We start from the raw sequence: 23,220 nt of genomic DNA, 5'->3' as shown, positions 1-23,220 counted from the left end.
TTCATACTGTATGTGGAGTTGCATTTCATTAATGTTTCATTACCTGGAGTATTGCAGGTTTTCATTCACCCTGCTGTCCTGTGCTTTTTCATGATACTTCATGTAGCCAGTTGATTCTAGATTATTGCAAAACACCCTTGGGGCTGGACAAGGGCCCATCCCTCCAAAACCCAGTTGCATATATTTGCTTTTTGTAAGGGACGAAGGAATATACTACTTTTTAGTCTATAGGTAGGTTGCTTCTTACCATGAATGCTGTGCTGGTAGAAGCAAGGTTGCAGCCCTCAGGTCCTCTTGATCTTCACTTCTGTCACTTAAGCCAGCAGTTCTTTGTGCCTTTCCCTCACACAAAGTAGCTTCAAGCGCTTGGGGAGATCTGAGAGAACAGGCTTTCCTGACAGTGGAACAACCCAGACCTTTCCTTCCCACTTTAGTGGGGATGCAGGCCAAATCTTACACCAGGGAGTGATGTTCTGTATTTCTCTGCTCTTAGGGAAAGCAATAGCAGGAAAAGGTACAACAGCTGTGGGGTTAACATGAGTAGAGAGTTCCTGCCTCTCTTTGGACAGGGTTATTTGAAATACCGTATCACAGAGCAGTTGTCTTCACCCTTTTCTGACTTGAGACCCAACTTAAACATTCATTTGGTGACCCTCCCTTTAAAAAAAAATAAAAAATTAAAAGGCCATATATTTGTATGGTGGTAGTCCTGCCACCCTAGATTAGGCCATGACCTGGGAGTAGGTCCTGTGCTACCAGTTGATGTCCAGTGCCATAGATGACCTTGGGAATTCTTCTTTGGCTTCGGTTACTGCGGTATTCTGGCATTTTTTGTCTAGCTGTGTCTTTTCCTTTCAGGGATCGGGATACCTGTTGCATCAGGGTTGTGTTCTGTACTGCTGCAGCCAACCTGTTCTTGCTGAAAGTTGACCCTTGATCAATGTTGTTCTATCTTACAAGATTTAGGCTATCCCTCATAGGTGGCACCTACTGCTAATGCAGTGTCTTCCAACAAAATGTATAGAGCATTCAGGAAGGCTTTTGAAAACAGTTGTGTCTCATGAATCTTCCTTCCTTTTGAAGGATCTTTTAAAGTTCCTCTAATAGGGGTTGGATGAGAGTCTAAACACCAAAGGGGGGTGTCTTTCGTGGTGGAGAGGAAGGGTCGGTCCCTTGTCCAGTTTGGAGATCTGTTAGGCTTTTTATTATTATTAAAGCCACCTCACTGACTGAGCAGGGAAGACCTTAATCATGTAATTTATTCATTAAATTCCATTTATGAATTGCTTTACGTAGAAATCTCAAAATGATTTCATATGAAAAGCATCAGCTATAACAACAATTACACAATTTCCTATCTAAAAGCAATTATAACAATTCAAAAAAATTGAAAACATCATATATAAAAACAACTAAAACCTTTCCATATTTAGAAACAATTCCATATTTACCTCCAGTATTGGTGGTAGAGGGAAGTGAATAGGTAAGGAGACAGTTTTCCAGTTTGTTATAAAAGTTGTGATAGAAAGTTATTTTAAGGAGTATTTTAAGAGTAAAATTTCACTTTTCCAGTTTTCCACAAATGCTGAAGGAAATGTTTAATTGTGCTTAATCTGCAGTATGCCTGCAGTTACTTACCCACCTTCTGTTTATAGGCTATATAGATAGTAAAATATTTGTTTATTGGTATTTAAAACTGAATTAGTGACTTTATATGTTCTTTTCTCTTTAAAGATCTTTCAGGATTGACACTGCAGAGTTCAGGTAAGCTATATGTGAAATCATAGGAAGTATAAACAGCAATATCTTTTAAGGTGAACGCCTCTTCAATTTAAAGCATATGCAAAACATTGCTAGGGAAATTACTTTGAGAATACTCAAGTTAATTGATATACAGACATCTTCCACTTGTGTGTGATGGACTCATGCCCGCCTGCATATAGGCGTGGTGCCGGGAAATAGTAAAATAATTTAATTCATACTTGGAAATGGAGGGAGAGAGATGGAGAGTCCTTGTGACTCGCTAGGAGACGCTCCCCGGAGTCCAAAGAGGACCGAAGAGGAGAAGAGAGGTCCAGCAGGGCTTTGTTTATGCTGCTCAGCCTCCCCACCTAACAGCTGGTGTGTGGGGTAGCACAGCAGTAGCTGCCGCTTTCCTGCACTGCCTCCAGCCAGCCCCAGAGCTTCAGTTCCAGTTGTGGATATTTTAGGTACAATATTTTTGATTTTTGGAGAGAGCACACCAGAGAGGGTGTTTAGAGGGTGTTCCCCATTTACACAATTTTCACTTATGTGTGAGGGGCACTGGAAGGTAACCCCTGTGTAAGTGGGGAATCGCCTGTACTATGGGTCACACAAACGTGTACAGACATGAGGGGTGGAGAGAGAAAGGTTCTTAGGCTGGGGTATACTGACATTTTACACCAACGATTTCATTGCTACTGGATGTAGCTAACTAAATTAAATCAACTAAAGTTAATTTAGGAATCTTAATAAAATATTGCATGTACAGTGGTGCCCCGCAAGACGAATGCCTCGCAAGACGGAAAACCCGCTAGACGAAAGGGTTTTCTGTTTTTGAGCTGCTTTGCAAGATGAATTTCCCTATGGGCTTGCTTCGCAAGACGAAAACGTCTTGCGAGTGTTCCGATTTTTTTCCGCTTTCCCCCCCTTTTTCTAAGCCACTAATAGCCTTTTAGCCGCTAAGCCTTTAATAGCGGCTAAACCGCTAATAGCGCTAATCCACTAAGCCGCTAATAGGGTTGCTTCTCAAGACGAAAAAAACGCTAGACGAAGAGACTCGCGGAATGGATTATTTTCGTCTTGCGAGGCACCACTGTATCTAAAATGTTAAAATTCTAATTATATTTGTTCCATGTGTTCACTAACAAGATGATTAGGTTGGATATCTTCAACTCTTTTTCTGTTCAAAGTTTGTTGAAAACAAGTTTAGGAATTGTTGATGGTTTCGTTTTGTCAAACTGGAATTAAATCCATTTCCATTGCTTGCTGGGGAAGTGACCCCCCCCCCAAAAAAAAGTGTAGGAAGTCTGTATATCTGCAGTATCAGCTTTGTGCATTCTTGATGGCCACTTATGTTTTATCACTGAATTATTTGCATATCCAAATGTGCATCTTTGGATAATGGTGCTGAATTGTACCTACATAACATAAAGAGGTATCTGTGTTCTATTCATATTATATTTGATCTGTATTATTTTGATTTTCTAAAGCAGTTGAAACTATTAGGGGTTCTAAGCAAGCCCCAGAGATTTCCGATTTAATCCCTAGAGCACAAATGTGGGATGGATCCAAGGGATTAGGAGACCTAACAAAATAAACTGGAATAGGCATAGACCAGGCAAATAGGCTTTGATTTGAATTGCTTTATTTGCTCCACTTTCCAAAACTGAAAAATCTGTACATACATAAAGCATAATACCAGTTCTGAATTTTAAGAGTTTTGGCCCCTAAAATGTTTTTGTTATGTAGAATGCTGATGACTGTTTTTAGTTTATTGCTGGTCTTAATTGTTGAATGTTTCAATTAGTCACTTTAAAATATAATTTTATTGTTTTACTCATTTGGTACACTGCTTTGATGTTTTCTTTTACAGTCAAGTGGTGTACACATTTTATGAAATAAATAATGGGGGAAAATACATCCCTAAAGGGGTTGCCTGTCCAACCTTATTTTGAGTATCTCACCAAGCAGCTTACTGTATTACAGATCTGCCCTTAGAAGAGTTTCCCCAATTCACTTATCCTAAGTTTCCTTCCTTGTAATTTAAAACAGTATCTTCTCTTTCTAGTCTGTGGATAACGTCAACAATTGCTGTCCTTTCTGAGATTTTTTTTTTTTGAAAAGTGTATTCCATCCCTTAATATTTCCTTGTAACATAACCTTTTATCTTATCACAGCACCCTCAAGCATGTTGGTGAAAGATGAATATGTTCATGAATTTGAGGGGCAGACATCGCTGTCAACTGCTGAAGGCCATTCAGTTCAGACTATCCAACATCCGCCTAGTAACAGGGCATCTACTGAAACCTACAGCACCCCATCCATGTTAGCTCCTTCTGAGTCTAGCACCACCAGCACCACCAACTTTCCCAACATTCCTGTCGCTTCCACAAGTAAGATAACTCTGTTCATTTTAAATATCACAAAACTTGTTTCAACGTCTTTCAAACTTGGCAAAATTAACTTCGATTCCAAACTGGCGAGATTACAAATTGGAATACTGATGTGGTTCAAAGAGCAACAGAAACCTTGTTCCTGCTGTATTGGAGGGGGTTTGGATGAGGTGGTGGTGCTCTTCCACCTGGCTGTGCTGGCACAGGAGCTTTTCCACTGGAGAACGCCCCACGGCACCTGCCTAAATGGAAGCTACTTCCAGTGGCCTCCCTGCTGATTGTTGCCAGTGGAACACACCAAAATTCGACGGAGGGGGTAGAGTTGGCTGTGCTTCTGTCACATGATGGCGGCTGGCCCATTCTGGCCTCTTCACTATGCTAGCATGGGGGCTAGTGTAGCATACAGACATTTCCCCCTCTTCTCTCCCTGCTTCCCTTCTACTCTGGCCAGTGTGAACTGCAGGACTGTGGATACCGCAGTGGTTGCACCACTCCAGTTAAGCCCCACTGCTGCTGGTCAGGGGTTTGGAATGCAGCCACAGTCTCAAATTACCTTATATGTTTTCTCCTCTTCATATCCTTGATTGATATTTCGTTACATTTCATTATTGATTTTACTGCAATTTAATTAGTGGGGAAATTTGATATGCTTTGTAATTATATGACATATGCTTCTTAAGAAACCGTTAAGCTGAGTAGGAATGTAAGTCTCGATAGCTGTTATCATTTGGTTCCTGGCGTTGTGCAAATGATTGGATTGAAGAAGATAATTTACGAGCAGTGGAAACATGGCAAAACTTACACACATACACACACACTTGCATGCTCACAACTGTGTATATTGTGTAAGTGCAGATTTGTTTGTGCAAGTATGTGGTCAACAGTTTAGCATTAGAAAACATTTTGAAATTCAGTTCTAGTTCCCATTGTTGTAGAGAGAACTTGTCTGTGCAGATACCTGAAGTACAGAAGTCAGAAGACTGAGAAATGCTTTAGTGACTTGATAGTGAAGAGTTAATGGAAGACCCCTGGGTATAGGGCGGTATAGAAATTTAATAATAATAATAGCAATAATAGCAATAATAGCAATAATAATAATAATAATAATAATAATAATAATAATAATAATAGTTGCTTTGCAGTGGTCCTTTTTGCTCATCTGATTACTACTACTCTGTGCATGCTGGATAACACTGTTCATGAAAGTATCTACTATTGAATATCAACATGTGAAAGTTAATTCTTTTTTCGTTTAAATAGTTTTATTGAGTTTTCAAGAAGTAGGTAAATATGTAAGCAGAGGAAGTTATCTGTATGTTAGTACAGTATAATAAAGTATGTTAGTACATCTGAATTGCAGGCAACATCTATTTACGTGGGGGTTATGTTCCGGGGCCCCCTGCGTGTAACAGAAACCATATTTATTGGGAGCATCTCGGAGGGGCAGTGGGGCTTGCCTCTTAGGCTCTTGCACAGCTGACACATAGGGCAGTGGCTGCTGTTGCGCTACCCTGCTCATCAGCTGTTAGGTGGGGAGGCTTCAGCAAAGCCCCACTGGGCCTCCAGCTCACGAGAAGACCCTCCCCAGAGCCCAAAGAGGATGTGTTCCCCATTTCCAGGTTCCACTTTTGAGATCCCGGCACCACAAGGTCGCACGCAAATAGAGCAAATGTAAATGGGGAGTTTTCTGTACATCGTTGCACTTCACTTGTTCAGTAAACAAACAGACACAGAACCACTATGACGAATAAACAAACTTATGTGAAAGTTAATACTAAGATTTTCAGACTGTCATTTAAAACCTACCCAGAGGAAGAAAATAAGCCCATGCACCTCCAAGTATAACTAAGAAAAAGGCTGTCAAGCGGTGTCTTTTTTGTCATTAATTCATACACATGTAAATGAAAGAATAGGGAATCGAACAAGATCCACTGCATTACAGTTTGTTGGGGTGGGGGAAAGGTGTAGACCAGGGTCAGCAAACTTTTTCAGCAGGTGGCCAATCCACCATCCCTCAGACCTTGTGGGGAGCCGGACTATATTTTGAAAGGAGAAAAAAAAAGAACGAATTCCTATGTCCCACAAATAACCCAGAGATGCATTTTAAATAAAAGCACATATTCTACTCATGTAAAAACACCAGGCAGGCCCCACAAATAACCCAGAGATGCATTTTAAATAAAAGCACACATTCTACTCATGTAAAAACACACTGATTCCAGGACTGTGGGCCGGATCTGGCCCCCGGGCCTTAGTTTGCCTGCCCATGGTGTAGCCCATACTTCTATCAGTCTTTAGCACTGATATAGTTTGATCCACAGCCTTCTCTTACCTGGTATGCTAGAGCTCTTTTTCCTGACCCATTCACACACACTGCAAAACATCAACAAGAAATCTCCTTGTTCTAGTTTGTCTGTTCCCACCTTACAGGTTTGGGGCATATGGAGCAGCTCCGTTTATAAGTTATTTGGCATTAAGCAGCCGGTGTTAGTAATGAACCATATTTTGTGTCATGGCTTCCTGAAGGTGCCAAAATCAAAGAAGCAATTTTACAAAATAAAGGGCAAAGAAGCAGAATTGTGATGCTAACATCTGTCTAATGAAATGATAACTCGTTTTAAGGCAGGTATTAACTGTTTTACATTTTGCCAGGTCAACCCCCCAGTATGCTGCCAGGTAGCCACAGTGATGGACTTTTGCAGATTGCTTCAGGGCCTCAGCCAGGGACACAGCAGAATGGCTTTACAGCTCAGCCAGCTACTTACCACCACAGTAAGTATTATTTATACTGTACATCAGTGTTTTGGGGCACTGCTAGTTTTTCAAACGAAAGGGGGGGGGGGTTCCTAGGTAAAGCAAATTGGTCAGACTTTTCTGCTTTGCATTTTTAAGACAGTACAACAACTTGGACTGGGAGTCGAACTGCCGCCTATACACCTACCATCCCTCACCATCAGAATGGGCATCTTCAACATCATCCACCTATGCCCCATCCTGGACATTACTGTAAGCACCCTTTTATTACCGTATTGAGATGCACTTACTTTTTGTGCAGCATCTTGGTGGCTGTGGGAGAGGCAATAATGGTGCAGAGGGCTTGGACCAGAAAGATCTGACTTTAGGTGTTTGCTCAGCTACAGAGGCCCTTGTCTGGTCTCGGGTAGGTCACTGTTCTTACCCAAACCTACCACACAGGAAAGGAAGTGATATGGGAAGGGTGGGATATAAATGTAATGAAACAAAATAAGGAAAACTCCACGCATGTTTCAGGTAGGCATGCTCATCTCTTATTCTTCTGTTTAACAAACTGAAAGTGTTTGTACAAACAACACTTTGAGCAATGGTTGGGGTACTATTCCACAAGTCGTTTCTTCCTTACACATTTGGGCATTCTCTATGTGTATCTATAAAGGCTGAGTTATCTGAGTTTATGTATAAAATTTGCACTGTGCACGATCCCCCTGCTGATTTCTACTGTCTGCCCTATTTACTATAACTAATAAATCCAAATATTTAGTGGTCATTTGGTTTTGGAGGATGCAAGGACTTGTGAGGAGAGTAGACAAAGAATAAGCACCATGATTGTATTTATTTTGTGTGTTTTTTTAGGGCCAGTTCATAATGAACTTGCATTCCAGCCACCTATCTCAAACCACCCCGGTAAGTGCATATAAAGAACGTTCAGTTGAATTGGTGTTCTTCTGTGAGCTAAGAATGTCAAATTGAAAGCAGCTTCATGCTCCCTTTAAAATCTCTTCTACCATTCGTTTGATGTATGGGCAACCTTTAAAAAAAATCATATGTAAACTTTTTTAAAGACACCTGTGAAAAATGTTACAGTTTTGAAAGCTTTAAGGCAAAATTGAGTAAGCTCCCTATTTCTAGAGACACACAGTGAAGAGATTTAGCAAAAGCTTGAACAACTATGTTCCAGAAGTTGATTCCCTCTGCTCCTTCTCTGCTGCTTGTTTGCCTGGTGCTCTGCATTCACTTCTCTTCTCTTTCTTCCTCCTCCCTACTCCTGGGGGGATAAAAATCAGCTCCAGAATACTGGTGTTCAATTGCCTATTTTGAGATGGATGTCCAAGTTGGCGAAACATTTAAAGTACCTTCAAGCTGCCCAATTGTTACAGTTGATGGATATGTGGACCCTTCAGGTGGAGACCGCTTTTGCCTCGGTCAGCTCTCCAACGTTCATAGAACAGAAGCCATTGAGAGAGCGAGGTATGTTTTGTTATTTCTGGAAAAGTAAGCAACCAAAATGAACAAGGGGCTGGAGCAAATCTGTGGGGAAAGGCTGCAACATTTGGGGAGCTTTAGTTTAGAAAAAAGGCAGGTACAGAGGGAAATTTCATGTAATGAAGCTAAATGTTGGAATATTCAAGACAGACAAAAGGCAGCGCTAATCCCAGGAGCCCTGTGTTATCAGCAGTTGTTTTGTGCAGTATTAAATGTGGAATTGTCGCTTTAAGGTACCACAAGACTTTTTATTGTTTTTGCTGTCCACCGATTAGGACTGCTATCCTACTGGAAATTAATGTTTTTTAAGTATCCCTCCCCCTGAAGGAGCTGCCTACAAACTGAACTGATTTTCTATATAACTGTTTCTCCTTCTTGCATTGAGCGGTCTGGTCTTTTTCAGGTTGCATATAGGCAAAGGTGTGCAGCTGGAATGCAAAGGTGAAGGTGACGTGTGGGTTCGGTGCCTCAGTGATCATGCGGTCTTTGTTCAGAGTTACTACCTAGATCGGGAAGCAGGGCGTGCGCCAGGCGATGCAGTCCACAAAATTTATCCAAGTGCATATATAAAGGTTTGTGTGAATCTGTTGGATGGCAGTCAATATTTTCTAGAAACCTTTCCTGGCTTGTTTTTTTCCCCCTGTTCTTTTTTTCTTTTTACTGTTAGCACAAACAATGTAATTGTGTTTGGCATTGCAAGTAGAAGGGAAACAAGTTTTTATTTTCTAACAACAGCCTATAGCCAAAATAAGAATTAAAATATAAGCTTATGAAGAGCAGTCTTAGGAAGGGGTGGGAAGATGGAGACCATTCCTTCGAGGTTTGCTGCTGGGCTCACAGACATTGGATTCATTCATTCTCTCTGTAAGCCATGAGACCCACGATCAGATTTAAAACCCTCAATTAGGCTTGATGACTTCAAACATCAAAATTAATCGTTTTATGCAAGTTGATTTTTGTGAGATGTTGACAGGTTGTCATTTTAATTCTAACTAGAATGTGAACTGTTTTAAGAACTCAACCCATGCTCATGCCAACATGTATTTGTGGCCTTTCTCAAACTTCATGAAATCAGGCTGACCTCCCTTAATTTGTGGAAGGAAAATAGATCTGACCCACGTGTGGGTATTTAACAAAAGACTTGGCTGGGCGTCTAGATTTAAAACATGGGGCTTTGCACACTCTCCAGTTAGCTAGCAGCACAGTGTGGAATATTGGTTGTTAAACCCTGTTTCATATCCCGTTTAGTCTACCATAAAATGCTTGCCCCGCTTTCTACCCTTCTTGCAATGAGCAGTCCACACACTGTTATAAATAAGTTTAAAATGTTCTAATTACTAAATCCAAAAGTGGTTCATGTGTTATTCCATGCAGCAGCAAAGAGAACACAGGTAGATTACTCTTGGGTGCAAAATACAGCATATAATTTCAAACATGTGCTCTGAACATGGACCAAGTTCAGACACATCCGTCCTGGTGGATTACATGGCGACAAGAGAGTTTGAGAAAGGAATAGAAACACCTTCCCTTGTGGAAGAGAAGGTGTGTGACTTAGCTGAGACTAGGAACAGAACTCTGTGGTCTTAAAACCTTCATGTGTTAGCTAGCAGTCATGCATGCTTGTGTTGGGCTGCAGTTTCCCACATAATTTACTATAGATCCCTATTCTTTCCCCCAAATTCACTTCCACCCCCTTCAGCACTTTCCCCTCACTTCATTCTTCTCCTATACCCCCACCCTTAATGCTTCCTCCCCAGGGGCGGGTGTGTGTGTGCTTCTGTCTTTCCAACATGTCACTTCTCCAACATTCAATAGCCTCAAACCATGTGGTGTAAGCGTGCTGTTTATGTTGTTGCCCAGCCATTCATTATAATTCTCATGTGCACAAATAGTTTGGTCTGATTTGGCGCCTAAGTTGCCCGTGTGCCTTTTCACAGAAGCCACCATCATTCAGTCTGGTCCATGATCTTCTGTTCCTAAAGTATGTGGCAAGAACTTAACAAACTGTTGCTACTCTATGTAGTAACCACCCCTACACAGAATACACTTATGTGGCTTCTTCTGCATGATTCCTGGTGTCTGCCTTTGCAGTTCGCAGAGCCCTTGTTGTGTTTTCCACAGTGCATACAAACCAGTGGCGTCAGAATCTTAGAAGGAGATTCTTAGAAGGAGAAGAGCAAAGGGAGAGAACAGTCAGCTTTATGTTCTAGAAATAAACTTCGCCAGACAAGTTTGTCCTAATTTTTTGAGTTACCTGCACTTTCTGCATTGTGAAAGCCTTAAGTGGTGGGAATTCCCAGTTGTTTTAATTTTGGTGGGCGTTCTTTCGAAGACTAATTTGTAATCTCTTCTGTTTCTTTTTTAATAAGGTGTTCGATTTGCGTCAGTGTCACCGTCAGATGCAACAGCAGGCTGCTACAGCACAGGCTGCAGCTGCTGCTCAAGCTGCTGCAGTTGCAGGAAATATTCCTGGGCCAGGATCTGTAGGAGGAATCGCTCCAGCCATCAGTAAGTGGCATATAAAAGTAAATTACCAGCTTTCCCCACCTCTCTTTGCTATTATTCACTTTTGAAATGATTTTGGCAGGGATAAATTAAATTCGATCATGCCAAACTGTGGTTTGAGCTTCCAAATGTGTAAACAAACCATGATTTATAGTTGTTCACTTGTTTCCTTTTCTTTTTTTGTTCATCACTCCCATTTCCAGATGCAGTGACCTCTGGAGGCAGACAAATTAATAGAACTGTGGTTTGTCAGTTCAGACAAAACAAACCGTGGTTCGCAACCCTATTGAACCATAGCTTTGTACAATGTCTGGCTTGAGCTGTACACGTGTCTATCTTGTTTTTCATCAGGGAATTTGTTTTGTCCCCTTTCAACATGACATACCCCTATGGTGAGTTGACAGGAGTGCTGGGTGTGAAAGCATTTACAGAATTCCTTTCCCATGGGAATTCACATGGTGCAGCAGTTTTTGATAAATGCTTGGAATGTCATGAAGCAGGAAACTGGAGTTCAGATGAGACAGCTTTATCTCCTACTGCTTTTTAAATCTGGAAGATGGTTAAAAAAAGTTCCCTGCAGGGCAGAAGCAGGGGTTGGTAAGCACCAGCTAGGACCTGCTACCAAAATTGGACAAAAGAATCATGGATTCGGGGGGATAGTGTAGGTTTCTTCTGAAATGCTGCTGGAATGTTAGGCTCTGTTAAATTGAGCTTTGGCATCAGGATTTAGGCCTCGAGAATTCTAATAGGACAGTAATATCTGTTACACATTTGTTGCATATTTTCCTTAGCCAAGAGCATAAACATTTTGAGACTATTGGAAACTGTTGCTGCTCACCCAGCAAACAAATTTAAAACATTTTCAGAAATCTGGCAAGTGTTTGGCAGCAAGCATTGTTGCTGTATAAGCACCCAAGCCACTCGAAAGCTGGGTTGAGGCTGGCAAATTGCTTACCTGAAACCGAAAGCTAAGAAGGGTGTTTAATGTAGTCCCTGGCTCTTTTTAGGTTTGTCAGCTGCAGCTGGAATTGGCGTGGATGACCTTCGGCGCCTGTGCATCCTCAGGATGAGCTTTGTCAAAGGTTGGGGACCTGATTACCCGAGGCAGAGCATTAAGGAGACGCCGTGTTGGATCGAAATCCACCTGCACCGGGCCCTGCAGCTCCTAGACGAAGTTCTTCATACCATGCCTATTGCAGACCCCCAGCCCCTAGACTGAGACCTTGTTGCTGTTCTTAGCTGTTATAGAGTGAGGATGGCGGATTGTAAAATACAATTTTATTAACCGGAAGATATATTTTGCTTCCGTTCTGCTTAATCTTTTAACCAGGTTTTAAAGAGAAAATGTCTTTGCCACCTTGCTCTCAGCAGAAAAAAAAATAAAAAATCAGAACCTGCAGGAATTCTGAATAGTTTCACACCTTCGGGCTTGTTCTGTAGTTGTGGGAAGCTGACGCCAAGCAGCAAAGTTTTGATTGTGGTCTTGGCGTGATCACTGCTGTGCTTAGGCCTTGGAAATCTCACTTGGCTTGATTAAGGGAACCCCCCCCCCGCTCCATTCTCTTGGCGGCATGGATTTTGGGGGGCTCCTTTTAAGCACTTATTCAGCCTGCCCCTTAGCTGGATCCACCCCAAATGAGCAAAATCATGTTGATTATTCTAAAGGGATGGTTTCTGGTGCTGTACTCTGCTACAGCACTGGGGCACGTCTCATAGCAAGGCTCTGTATGTGAAATATTTATGTACACATAATCATTTGAAACACACTAGAAATGGATGGGCTTCGAACCTGGCACTAAATGTAAATGCAACATAAAATATTCAGGAAGGAGAACTGCCAGCTAAATTATGTAACCAGTGTGCAATGATACATATTTTCATTACTATTCCCAACTGATTTCCGCTACAGTGAAAAGGCTGTAAAACCTGGACAGTTGAGATAGCATTAATATGTGTTTTACTGCACTTGGAGTGCCATTTCAAAACCTCATAATCATGTTGATGGTTGCATCGCCGAGAATCCAGATTTTATATTTTTTAACATTTCTACTCAGGGCAAGATGGCAAACTTGTTTTTATACCTCTTGGTTATTTTAAGCTCTTTATCCCATCAATGATTTTATCTATTTGCATTGACTTTGTATAGAGAATTTCAGGTAGAAGTTGCAAATGTATTGGCTGTATGACAGATGCAATATTATGCTTTCTCTAGTTAATAAAACTACTGGAAAAAAACTCTCAGCACTCTGATAGAAATTTATCGACAGTTTTTGTAAGTATTTTCCTACGTTTTGAATCCTTTCATTTGGAGTCCTGGATAAAGTTTCTGCCTGAAAATTCTGCAGGAAGCAATGGGAGCGATTCTCTCCACTTTCCGGCTTGCTTTCAAACCCTGTGGTGTCAGCTGTCTTTCCCCTTTACGTAGATCCAGTATTATAAGAACAAACGGTGGCAGGAATGGACACTGGCAGTTCCCATAGCTAGCAGGCATACAGAACAGTGAGGAGCACATCTGGCCTGCAGCATCTCTCCCCTATGCCCAACCCAGCTCCTGTTATCTGAGTCTCCTGCCTGTTTTAGTCTCCCTCCTCAATTCAGCCTGACTTATTTTCTGCCTCGCCCTCCAGTTTTCTATGAAACCAAAGGATTATAAAACTTTTGATCATCTGAAAAGGTGTCCTGATTAATCAGGCAACTTCTTTATTTTATTTTAAAGTTAATAATTGTCAGTATAAGTGCGTACATAAAACTGTAGGCGGCAACCTCCAATTTTAGTGGAGGCGTCCCTCTCCCCTGCTGCCTGAAAAAGGAGTGCTCTGTAAGATGGTGCCTGTTTTTATAACCTAAAGACAAAGCATGGTTTTTCTTCAAAACTATGTTATTCCTATGCAAACGTATGCAGACTTAATTGAATAATCAATTAAAAGCCATACAATTAATCAACGAAAGAGTTCTTTAAATGAGCGACAGCCCCAATGGAAGTTAAGTAATTTTATGTCCTCGGCATTTTTTATTCTTCATGTAGAATTTCTTCCACGCCCCCACGCTTAAGCAAAATAAAATAAAATAAGGCTTTGCATCTTGTGGGTGGGGTGTGGGTGTTTGAAACTTTGCAATTCCTGGAAGAGAATTTTTTGCCCTGCTCTTAAATGTTGAACTGAAACACAGGGGCTTCTCTAAATCAGGCTCAGCAGAATGGTTAACCCAACCCCAGATGTAGCCTCTGAATGAGTTAGTCATCAGTGTAGGGCCTGACAAGCACACCAGGGCATCAGAGTGGAGGGCAGCTGGAACCCAATGTGTGCTAGAGCTTTCCCAAGTCTGTAAATAGTGCAAGAAGCATCAAAGCAGTCAGACAGGTTTTCCTAGGCGAGTCTCACTTCAGAGATGCAAATGTACCAATTGCCTTGGCTTTCTTTCAAAAAAAGCATGGGAGGCCTTGTGGGGAGAGTATGTGTGAGTGCCAGATTTTGCTCCCATCCCAAGTCTATCCTCCGTATACATCTTGGGCTACTTTGAATGGTCAGTGGTTGAAGGAGAACCCTGTGTAGCCCCGGGGGGGGGGGGAGGCAAACAATTTATTCCAACCTGGAGACTATGTATATCATGAAAACCCAGAATTGTGTGAAGAAAAATGGAATGCTTCAAACTGTACGAATTAATAGAAATAAAGCAAATTTGCATACTTGCCTATTTTGCATAATTCCTCCTCTTGTCACGAGACTGGGCATGTTGGAAAACCTGCATAGGACACCTCCCTTATCCCCTGCTTCTGTTTACAGTGTTTGGGACAAGATACTTTTTTCTTTATAAATAAGTAAGTAAGTAAGTAAGTGAAAGTTGAAATTCTCAGGCTGAATTCTGCTTCTAGGATCTATATGTGCTTATGTGCTTGCATAATGCAGTTGTAGAATTGTGAGGTAATTATGGTCCTGGCACCTTCCTGGTTGTGAAATTCTTGCCTGAGAAACAGCTCTGCTCTAGGTCTTTCAAAGTGGAAAAGAAAACACTCCCCATTTTCGAAAACCTCCAGAGCTGATGTCACTCCTGTTGCAAAACAAGATATAGAGATAGGCTGTGTATAATTGCCTGCTGGGATATTCTTAACAAGCAAGAACGTCCCCTGGAGCATACACTCATTGCTTGAAAATTGCTGTGCTGCACAAAGGAATTGGTAAGAGATGCATATTTGGGGGAACAGCCCCACTTCTGCATTATTTGGTCATGAAAAACACCTTACCTGCTGTAGATGTTGAGCTGCTGTGATAACTTGCTTTTTGTCTATATCAGCCAAGGTATTTAGTCGTTCACAGATTTCAATATGATTGTACCAAGTGGTTTTAATTTAAACCTTTGTTCTCAGTGGGGAAAATGGCAGTTGTGGATTGCATGAGTTTGCAAATCCTTAAAAGGTGCAGCTGTGTCAAGTCTGTCTCAGACTACATAAAGAACAAGCATTCTTGTGGGCACCTTTAAAAAAAGTTAAAACATGTTTCATTGGATGGTTTGTGGTTATGGAAGCTTAAAAAGGTAAAGGGACCCCTGACCATTAGGTCCAGTCGTGGCTGATTCTGGGGTTGCGGCGCTCATCTCACTTTACTGGCCAAGGGAGCCGGCGTACAGCTTCCGAGTCATGTGGTCAGCATGACTAAGCCGATTCTGGTGAACCAGAGCAACGCATGGAAACGCCGTTTACCTTCCCGCTGGAGTGGTACCTAATTATCTACTTGCACTTTGACGTGCTTTCGAACTGCTACGTTGGCAGGAGCAGGGACTGAGCAACGGGAGCTCACCCCGTCGCGGGGATTTGAACCACCGACCTTCTGATCGGCAAGTCCTAGGCTCTGTGGTTTAACCCACAGTGCCACCCGTGTCCCTATTATGAAAGCCTATGCCCACATAAAAATCTTTTGGTCAAGAGCTGCAAGATTAATGCCATGAAATGGACCAATGAGACCTGTGGTGAAGGTTAGCTTGTCTCCCAGAGTTTCCTGTGAGCCGTATGCCAGCTGGTGGTGGCCAGGAAGTTCCTGTTTAACCATGATGTCCAGAGGGTTTGGGATCTGTCTTGCATCTACAGTGGTGCCCCGCAAGACAAATGCCTCACAAGACGGAAAACTCGCTAGACGAAAGAGTTTTCCGTTTTGGAGGTGCTTCGCAAAACGAATCTCCTATGGGCTTGCTTCGCAAGATGAAAATGTCTTGCGAGTTCCTGCGGGGTTCCCCCCCCCCTTTTTCTAAGCCGCTTATCAGCTGATCCGATAAGCTGATAAGCCGCTAATAGCACTAATCCGCTAATCGTCAATGGGCTTGCTCGCAAGACGAAAAAACCGCTAGACGAAGAGAATCACAGAACGGATTCTTTTCGTCTTGCGAGGCACCACTGTACTAGAATAGAAGCAGGCTCTGCTGTGATCCATCGGGGCAGATTTTATATTCTGATGATAATTGGGCTGCTTGAAACAACTCTTGACAGTGCAAGTAGCCACTAGGTGTCCTCACTCTTCCACGTTTGGAAGGAAATGTCTCATAAAATGTGTCTGCTTTGTCCTTTTCTCATGAAGAAAGAGAGCTTTATTTGCAATAATCTAGTATGACCCTTAAGACAAGACATTAATGTATTGGGTGCACAAATGCCATTTCTTCCAACTGTTGGCTACGTCTTCTATGCAAATATAAATTTATTGCATTTATATCCCACCTTTTTTCCAAGGTGTACATGGTTCTCCCCCTCATTTAATCCGCACAACAGCCCTGTGAGGTTGGTTAGTCTGAGAGGCAGTAAGTGGCCCAAGGTTCCCCAGTGCGCTTCATGGCCGAGCAAGGATTTGAACCCTGGTCTCTCAGGTCCTAGTCCAACACTCTTGACCACTGTACCACACTGGCTGGCAATGTACATTAGAGACTTGGAAGGCTTGGGGAAAACAGCAGAAGTCAAGCATGCCCATTAGACATCAATACTGCTTGTGTTCTGCAGTTCAGTTTCTTGGGATTTTTACATGCTTCTTAGCTGGTATTTTGGGCTGCTGGTGAGAGGGGTGTGTGTGTTGCACATCTAAGCGCTTCCACTAAAAAAACACCTGTGGTCAGCTCCCAAAACTGCAGTGAAAAACCCCACGTAGCCGACTTTCCTTGACAGGCTGAATTTCCAATTGTAGCGACCCTATTCTGCTTTGGCTCCCTGGTCCATAATTGCCAGTCTTCCAACTCTCCCTTGCTTGCTCACTTCCTAACAGCACGTAACTCCATTCCTCTGTTCTTAGCTCCTCCTTTCTCCCACTCCTGTCTTCACCACATACTTCTTCCCTCAGGTTCTTGCTTTTCAGATCACTGCCTACATTGTCCCACTTTCCTTTGCTGCTTTAGCTCTTGCCCAAACTCCTAAGTACTCTTCCTTGCCCCCTAGCATGCAACTCCTTTTCATCTTACATGCTGTGAAGTTTCTTCAGCACTCCCTCTTACCTGTCCTTACCTGGCAAGTCTCATTCTCCACTTATCCTTTTTGCAAGTTGCTGTGTTCTCATCCTTCCGCTGTGTTGCCTAGAAGTTCCCTTTCTCTTCATTTCCATAGGTCTTGAGGTCCTCTCTTGAGTTTCCAATCTGCCTGTGTTGGAGGTTTTCTTCCCAGCCGAGCCAAACTGACAATGTGCCCTTCCCTCAGAGAAGCTGGACTGTCCAACCGCTTCCTGAGCAGCTAAACATTTTCTAATGACACCACCAAGCATCAGCAAAGATTTCACCACCCTAAGTACTATACAGTGGTGCCTCGCAAGACGAAAAGAATCCGTTCTGTGATTCTCTTCGTCTAGCGGTTTTTTCGTCTTGCGAGGCAAGCCCATTGACGGATTAGCGGATTAGCGCTATTAGCGGCTTTTAGTGGCTTATCTGCTGATCGGATCAGCTGATAAGCGGCTTAGCGGCTTAGAAAAGGGGGGGGGGGAGGAAAAAAAACCAGCAGGAACTCGCAAGACATTGTCGTCTTGCGAAGCAAGCCCATAGGAGATTTGTTTTGCGAAGCACCTCCAAAACGGAAAACTCTTTCGTCTAGCGAGTTTTCCGTCTTGTGAGGCATTCGTCTTGCGGGGCACCACTGTACTAGATAGCTACTTCTTAAATTTGCAGTGTCAAGTAGGCCTTGAATATTAATTTTAACAATGAGCAGGCCTCTGAAGTCTTTGCAGCCTTGCGATCCCCTCCCGCCATTCACATCAGCCACAAAAAGCAGACAATTATCCAGATGTTGCAATATACGATTAATTATTACCTTTGGGCTCTTTTATTTGCAGTACAGGTGAGTCACTGGTGAAATTATCCCATGGACTGTTTTCAAGGACGCTGGACTTTCTGGAACAGCAATAGCCACACCTTGAAAAACAAGGCCCAAGTTGGCTGACTCATCTCCGTTTCCAACTTAGGTTGTATTCTTAACAGGAAATATACTCAGAACAGCACTCTGCTTGGACAAAGCAAGATAGGAAGAAAACCAGTTTCCGACTCCATGAGACTGGAGATGTGGTCATGCTAGCCAATTATGGGAGTTGTCTGATGTATGATGGTTCTCATTGTACATTCTGTCCTCAGGTACACCTGCCTGAATTCAAAATACTATGGCCTTGGGAATAGTAAATGGTCTGGAAGCTACAGATGCTGTAGAATTGCTTGAGCAAGGCAGGAGTAGCACTCACTGGGATTAAGAGATCACTAGAAGCCTCTTTTGTAAGAGCCGGACAGAAGTACAACAGATGAAAATAACTTTTAGGAAATATTAGACCTATTAGACCTTTAAAGCACAGTCAAAGCCCATTTCCTGCTTCAAATAATTCTGGGCACTGTAAGTTTAAGAGTTGCTGGGAATTGTAACTACGAGGTGCAAACTACATTGACAAAATCTCTTGGAAGGCTGGAGAATCTACTTTAAAGGCATAATCTGCCTTCCATAGATTTAAAAAACCAGTTGGCATGTGCCTTCAGTTCAAACATTTTTTTCAAATATGGTTGCCCAATTATACATGAGCAACAGTTCACCATAGACTTGAGGGTCTGTAGTGTGTGGAATTATTTATTATTATTATTATTATTATTATTATTATTATTATTATTATTATTATTACTACTACTATTATTATTATTACCCCGTCCATCTGGCTGACTTTTTCCAGCCACTCTGGGTGGCTCCCAACAGAATATTAAAAACATACTAACATATCAAACATTAAAAACTTCCCTAAACAGGGCTGCTTTCAGATGTCTTCTAAAAGTCAGATAGTTGTTTATTTCCTTGACATCTGATGGGAGGGCATTCCACAGGGCAGGCGCCACTACCAAGAAGGCCCTCTGCCTAGTTCCCTGTAACCTCACTTCTCACAGTGAGGGAACCACCAGAAGGCCCTCAGAGCTGGACCTCAGTGTCTGGGCTGAACGATGGGGGTGGAGATGCTCCTTCAGGTATACAGGACCAAGGCTGTTTAGAGCTTTAAGGGTCAGCACCAACACTTTGAATTATGCTCAGAAACGTGCTGGGAGCCAATATAGGTCTTTCAGGACCCATGTTATATGGTCTCGGCCACTCCCAGTCACCAGCCTAGCTGCTGCATTCTGGATTAGTTGCAGTTTCCAGGTCACCTTCAAAGGTAGCCCCACACAGAGTGCATTGCAGTAGTCCAAGCGAGAAATAACCAGAGCATGCACCACTCTGGCAAGACAGTCCATGGGCAGGTAGGGTCTCATCCTGCGTACTAGATGGAGCTGGTAGACAGCTGCCCTGGACACAGACTTAACTAGCACCTCCATGGACAGCTGTGAGTCCAAAATGACTCCTAGGCTGCGCACCTGGTCCTTCAGGGGCACAGTTACTCCATTCAGGACCAGGGAGTTCCCCACACCCACCCGCCCTGTCCCCCCAAAACAGTACTTCTTGTCAGGATTCAATCTCAATCCATTAGCTGCCATCCATCCTCCAACCGCATTAAAGGCATAAGGCCTTATTCTTCATTTGCCTGCATGGGCACTAGAGAAACGATGCAATTGTGCCCTTTTACAAAAGGAGAATCCTTTGGTACGCAGAAGAGTGGACTTTGAGGAGTCATAAACATTTGTTTCTGGAGAGATTAGATGATGTTGGATGCAAGTATTAATTCTTCGCTTGTGGGGAGTTTAGATGACGTCATCCCTTTTCCTTATCACATAAGGTCCGTTCCTTTGGAGCAAGTGGGCTTCTTGCGCCCAATAAGCTATAACAGCACAACCTGAAATTGCAGGTATGCAATGGATTCCCAATATTTTCAGGTAATGGGTCTCCGATAACAAGCCAGGGGAGGTGACTTTTGCCAATTTATATTTCCCCTAACACCCTCCCCCAACGCCTTCAGTGCAGAACTGGAAGGGTCCCCAGCCCCCCTGGTCCTGGAGCAGATGGGGGGGGGGCGGAAGGCCTATAGGGTAAATTGGTGGAAATCCTCTTCCATTAGTCTCTGGATCAAAAGCCTTTCTGTGAATGGAAAGGTGTAATTGGATTTGGCACTTCTGCAGCTGAGGGATAGTCAACTGAAACCTGAAGAAGAACAACTTGCACTAACAGGTTTTTAAAAGAGGCTGCGCCAAGTGGCAAGGAACAAAATAGGTACTGTCTGTATTGCTCTCCACCGTCCCTTCCAGCTGGGGAAATAGTAGCTGGGGGGTGGAAGAGCAGGATTTAGACCCAGGAAATGTCATAGAGGAAAAGGTTTGAAGTACAGTGGTACTTAATTCATTCTGGAGGTCTGTTCTTAACCCGAAACAGTTCTTAACCTGAGGCACGCTTTCGCTAATGGGGCCTCCTGCCGCTGCTGCACCACTGGCGCATGATTTGTGTTCTCATCCTGGGACAAAGTTCTCAACTCGAGGTACTACTTCCGGGTTAGCGGAGTTTGTAACCCAAAGTGTTTGTAACCCAAAGCGTTTCTAACCCAAGGTACCACTATACCTCAGCACTGCTGTGGCTCCAATCACAGATCAAAGGTCCCTGCAGCCAGATTTGAACCTAGGTAAAGGTAAAGGGACCCCTGACCATGAGGTCCAGCCGTGACCGACTCTGGAGTTGCGGCGCTCATCTCGCTTTATTGGCCGAGGGAGCCGGCGTACAGCTTCCGGGTCATGTGGCCAGCATGACTAAGCCGCTTCTGGCGAACCAGAGCAGCGCATGGAAACGCCATTTACCTTCCCGCTGGAGCGGTACCTACTTATCTACTTGCACTTTGACGTGCTTTTGAACTGCTAGGTTGGCAGGAGCAGGGACTGAGCAACGGGAGCTCACCCCGCCGCAGTGATTCGAACCGCCGACCTTCTGATCGGCAAATCCTAGGCTCTGTGGTTTAACCCACAGCGCCACCCGATTTGAACCTAAATTATGCCGAATCCCATATGCTTCAGCCCTTCCAGTATATTGTAAACACACACACACACACACACACACACACACACAATGCCCTGTGTTGAAGAGAGCCTGCTGCATGCAACTCTGTGCAATTCATTCAAATGCCCCCCAGGGAAGCTGCCTCTGAAGAGAGTCCATTCTGCTGTGTCCAGGCATGAGTAAATCAAAGGTCTAGCACACCACCCTGGTGCCCTACAGCTATTTGGGGCTAAAAATCCAGTAAGTATATAAAAACAAAAAATGGTAAATCTGAATCAAGTGTGTGTGTGGGGGGGGATATGGGATAACTTTTTGTTATGGTCTCCCCCCCACAAATGTGCACACACAAATGATTCCACAACAATTTTTTTGTGTCAAAAGCACCCTAAACCACACGACTCAGGGGACTTACTTGCGAGGAGACAGAGCATTGCACTGTCAACATTCCAACAAATATGCACAAACACACACATGACAACTATCAGATACAATTTCCTATACACTGGTTTCTACCTACACGAGTGAGTCATCTCTAGACAAATCCCTTCTCCTAGGTCGTTCATTCATTCAACTATCTATATCCTTTTAAAATGTGTGTGTGCAACTGCATTGTTTTTGTTTATTACTTTGTGTATTTTTGTGTTGTTTTATTATAAACCGCTCTGTGATCCTTGCATGAAGGGCTGTATAGAAATTTAATACGTAATGAGTATGGAGCAGCTGGTAGATTTTGTTAGTCTAGATCAGTTGCCTTTTCTTTGGAAAAAGACAATGTACGCATGCAAAGACATGTTTCTCCAGTTTGCAGTTTTAAAAGCCTGAAAGAACTTGAATCTGACTTAATATTCCTCTTCCACAGCTGAGATAAAGCAAAACGTTGCTAAAAGGTAATTAGTCTCAACTGCTTTGAATATAAGCTGTTACAAAAGAGAGCTGTGCGTTGCCTTAGCAGCAGCAGTATCAAATATGGCAATTCATGAACATCTGAGTGATTTCCCAAGTCCTGTTTGAAATGCGTTGCTCATCTGCACATGCCACAACACATACACAGGGAAAATAAGTCTTGGGAGAAAATGAAAATCAGGTCACTTGCAGATCTTGTGTGTCACCACAAAATGTGTCTCCGATATTGATGGGAGTGAGAAACGATGCTCAACTGAGGATCTTCGCAATCTGGATACAGCATTCTGGACCAGCTGAAGAACACTTTGCAAAGGAAGTCCCATTTAAGAGCACATTACAGTAGTCCAGGTAGGATGTAACTAAGGCATGCATAGCCATGGCCATACCCAACATTGCAAGGAAAGGAAACTCGTTGCTGCACGAGTTGTAATTGTGCATTCCTGGCCAGCACTGAAAGCTGGAGAAATCCAGAACATTCAAACTACAAACCTGAGTCTTCAAGGGGAGTGTAACCCTAGCCAACACTGGTTGAAGCCTTATTGTGTTGAAGCCAGACCATTTCACACTGACCACTGCTTTCCCTATCCATTTCCTTCTCACAAAAATTTCCAGTCTTCGGGAAAAGTGGGTTTCTTGCGCAAGCCCTCCCAAACTATGATTGGACAGCCTGAATTTGCTGATAATATGACTGAATCCCACACCAAAATGGCGACGGTCTTCCACAACAATGCTTCCTTTGCACAATCCACCCAGCTATGGTTCAAACACATTGTTGAGATAGCTGGCTGTACCAGGTCCGTTGTGCGAGAAAAGAAATCAGTTTCCTGGCAATATTATAAAGTGGGTAAGTCTGCTTTCCACCTTGGAGCAACGAGTGCCACCTGGTTTTCTATTCTGAGGGCATTTGGCAGGGCCGGCCCATCCATGAGGCAAGGTGACCGCCTCAGGCGGCAGGATCCACAGTGGCAGCAGCTCCTGCCACCTCCAAGGAATGTATTGCCTACTGCCGCTGCTGCCATGGTGGCAGCAATGGCTGCAGCAGGCACC

The 23,220-nt window shown here is 43.1% G+C and overlaps 1 protein-coding gene across 5 annotated transcripts in view; it reads left to right on the top strand.

The window, feature by feature from the left end:
- SMAD4 (SMAD family member 4) overlaps positions 1 to 14,568 on the top strand; it is a 28,341-nt gene extending 13,773 nt beyond the window's left edge. For 4 of the 5 annotated variants that reach the window (XM_083466046.1, XM_083466047.1, XM_083466049.1 and 1 more), the window contains exons 4-12: positions 1,735 to 1,764; positions 3,921 to 4,136; positions 6,789 to 6,908; positions 7,029 to 7,142; positions 7,746 to 7,796; positions 8,177 to 8,360; positions 8,779 to 8,947; positions 10,745 to 10,883; positions 11,888 to 14,568. In XM_083466046.1, the coding sequence (XP_083322172.1) occupies positions 1,735 to 1,764; positions 3,921 to 4,136; positions 6,789 to 6,908; positions 7,029 to 7,142; positions 7,746 to 7,796; positions 8,177 to 8,360; positions 8,779 to 8,947; positions 10,745 to 10,883; positions 11,888 to 12,099 (1,235 nt within the window). In that variant the 3' untranslated portion in view covers positions 12,100 to 14,568. The remainder of the gene's footprint in view (positions 1 to 1,734; positions 1,765 to 3,920; positions 4,137 to 6,788; positions 6,909 to 7,028; positions 7,143 to 7,745; positions 7,797 to 8,176; positions 8,361 to 8,778; positions 8,948 to 10,744; positions 10,884 to 11,887) is intronic. The other variant, XM_083466050.1, reaches the window with a different exon arrangement.
- The last annotated feature ends 8,652 nt before the right edge of the window (positions 14,569 to 23,220 follow it).

Source organism: Podarcis liolepis (genome assembly GCF_965112155.1).
Source record: "Podarcis liolepis genome assembly, chromosome: 11".
In the NCBI taxonomy this organism is placed as follows: domain Eukaryota; kingdom Metazoa; phylum Chordata; class Lepidosauria; order Squamata; family Lacertidae; genus Podarcis; species Podarcis liolepis.
Note: the sequence above shows the minus strand (reverse complement) of the source record. Positions and strands in the feature narration are given on the sequence as shown.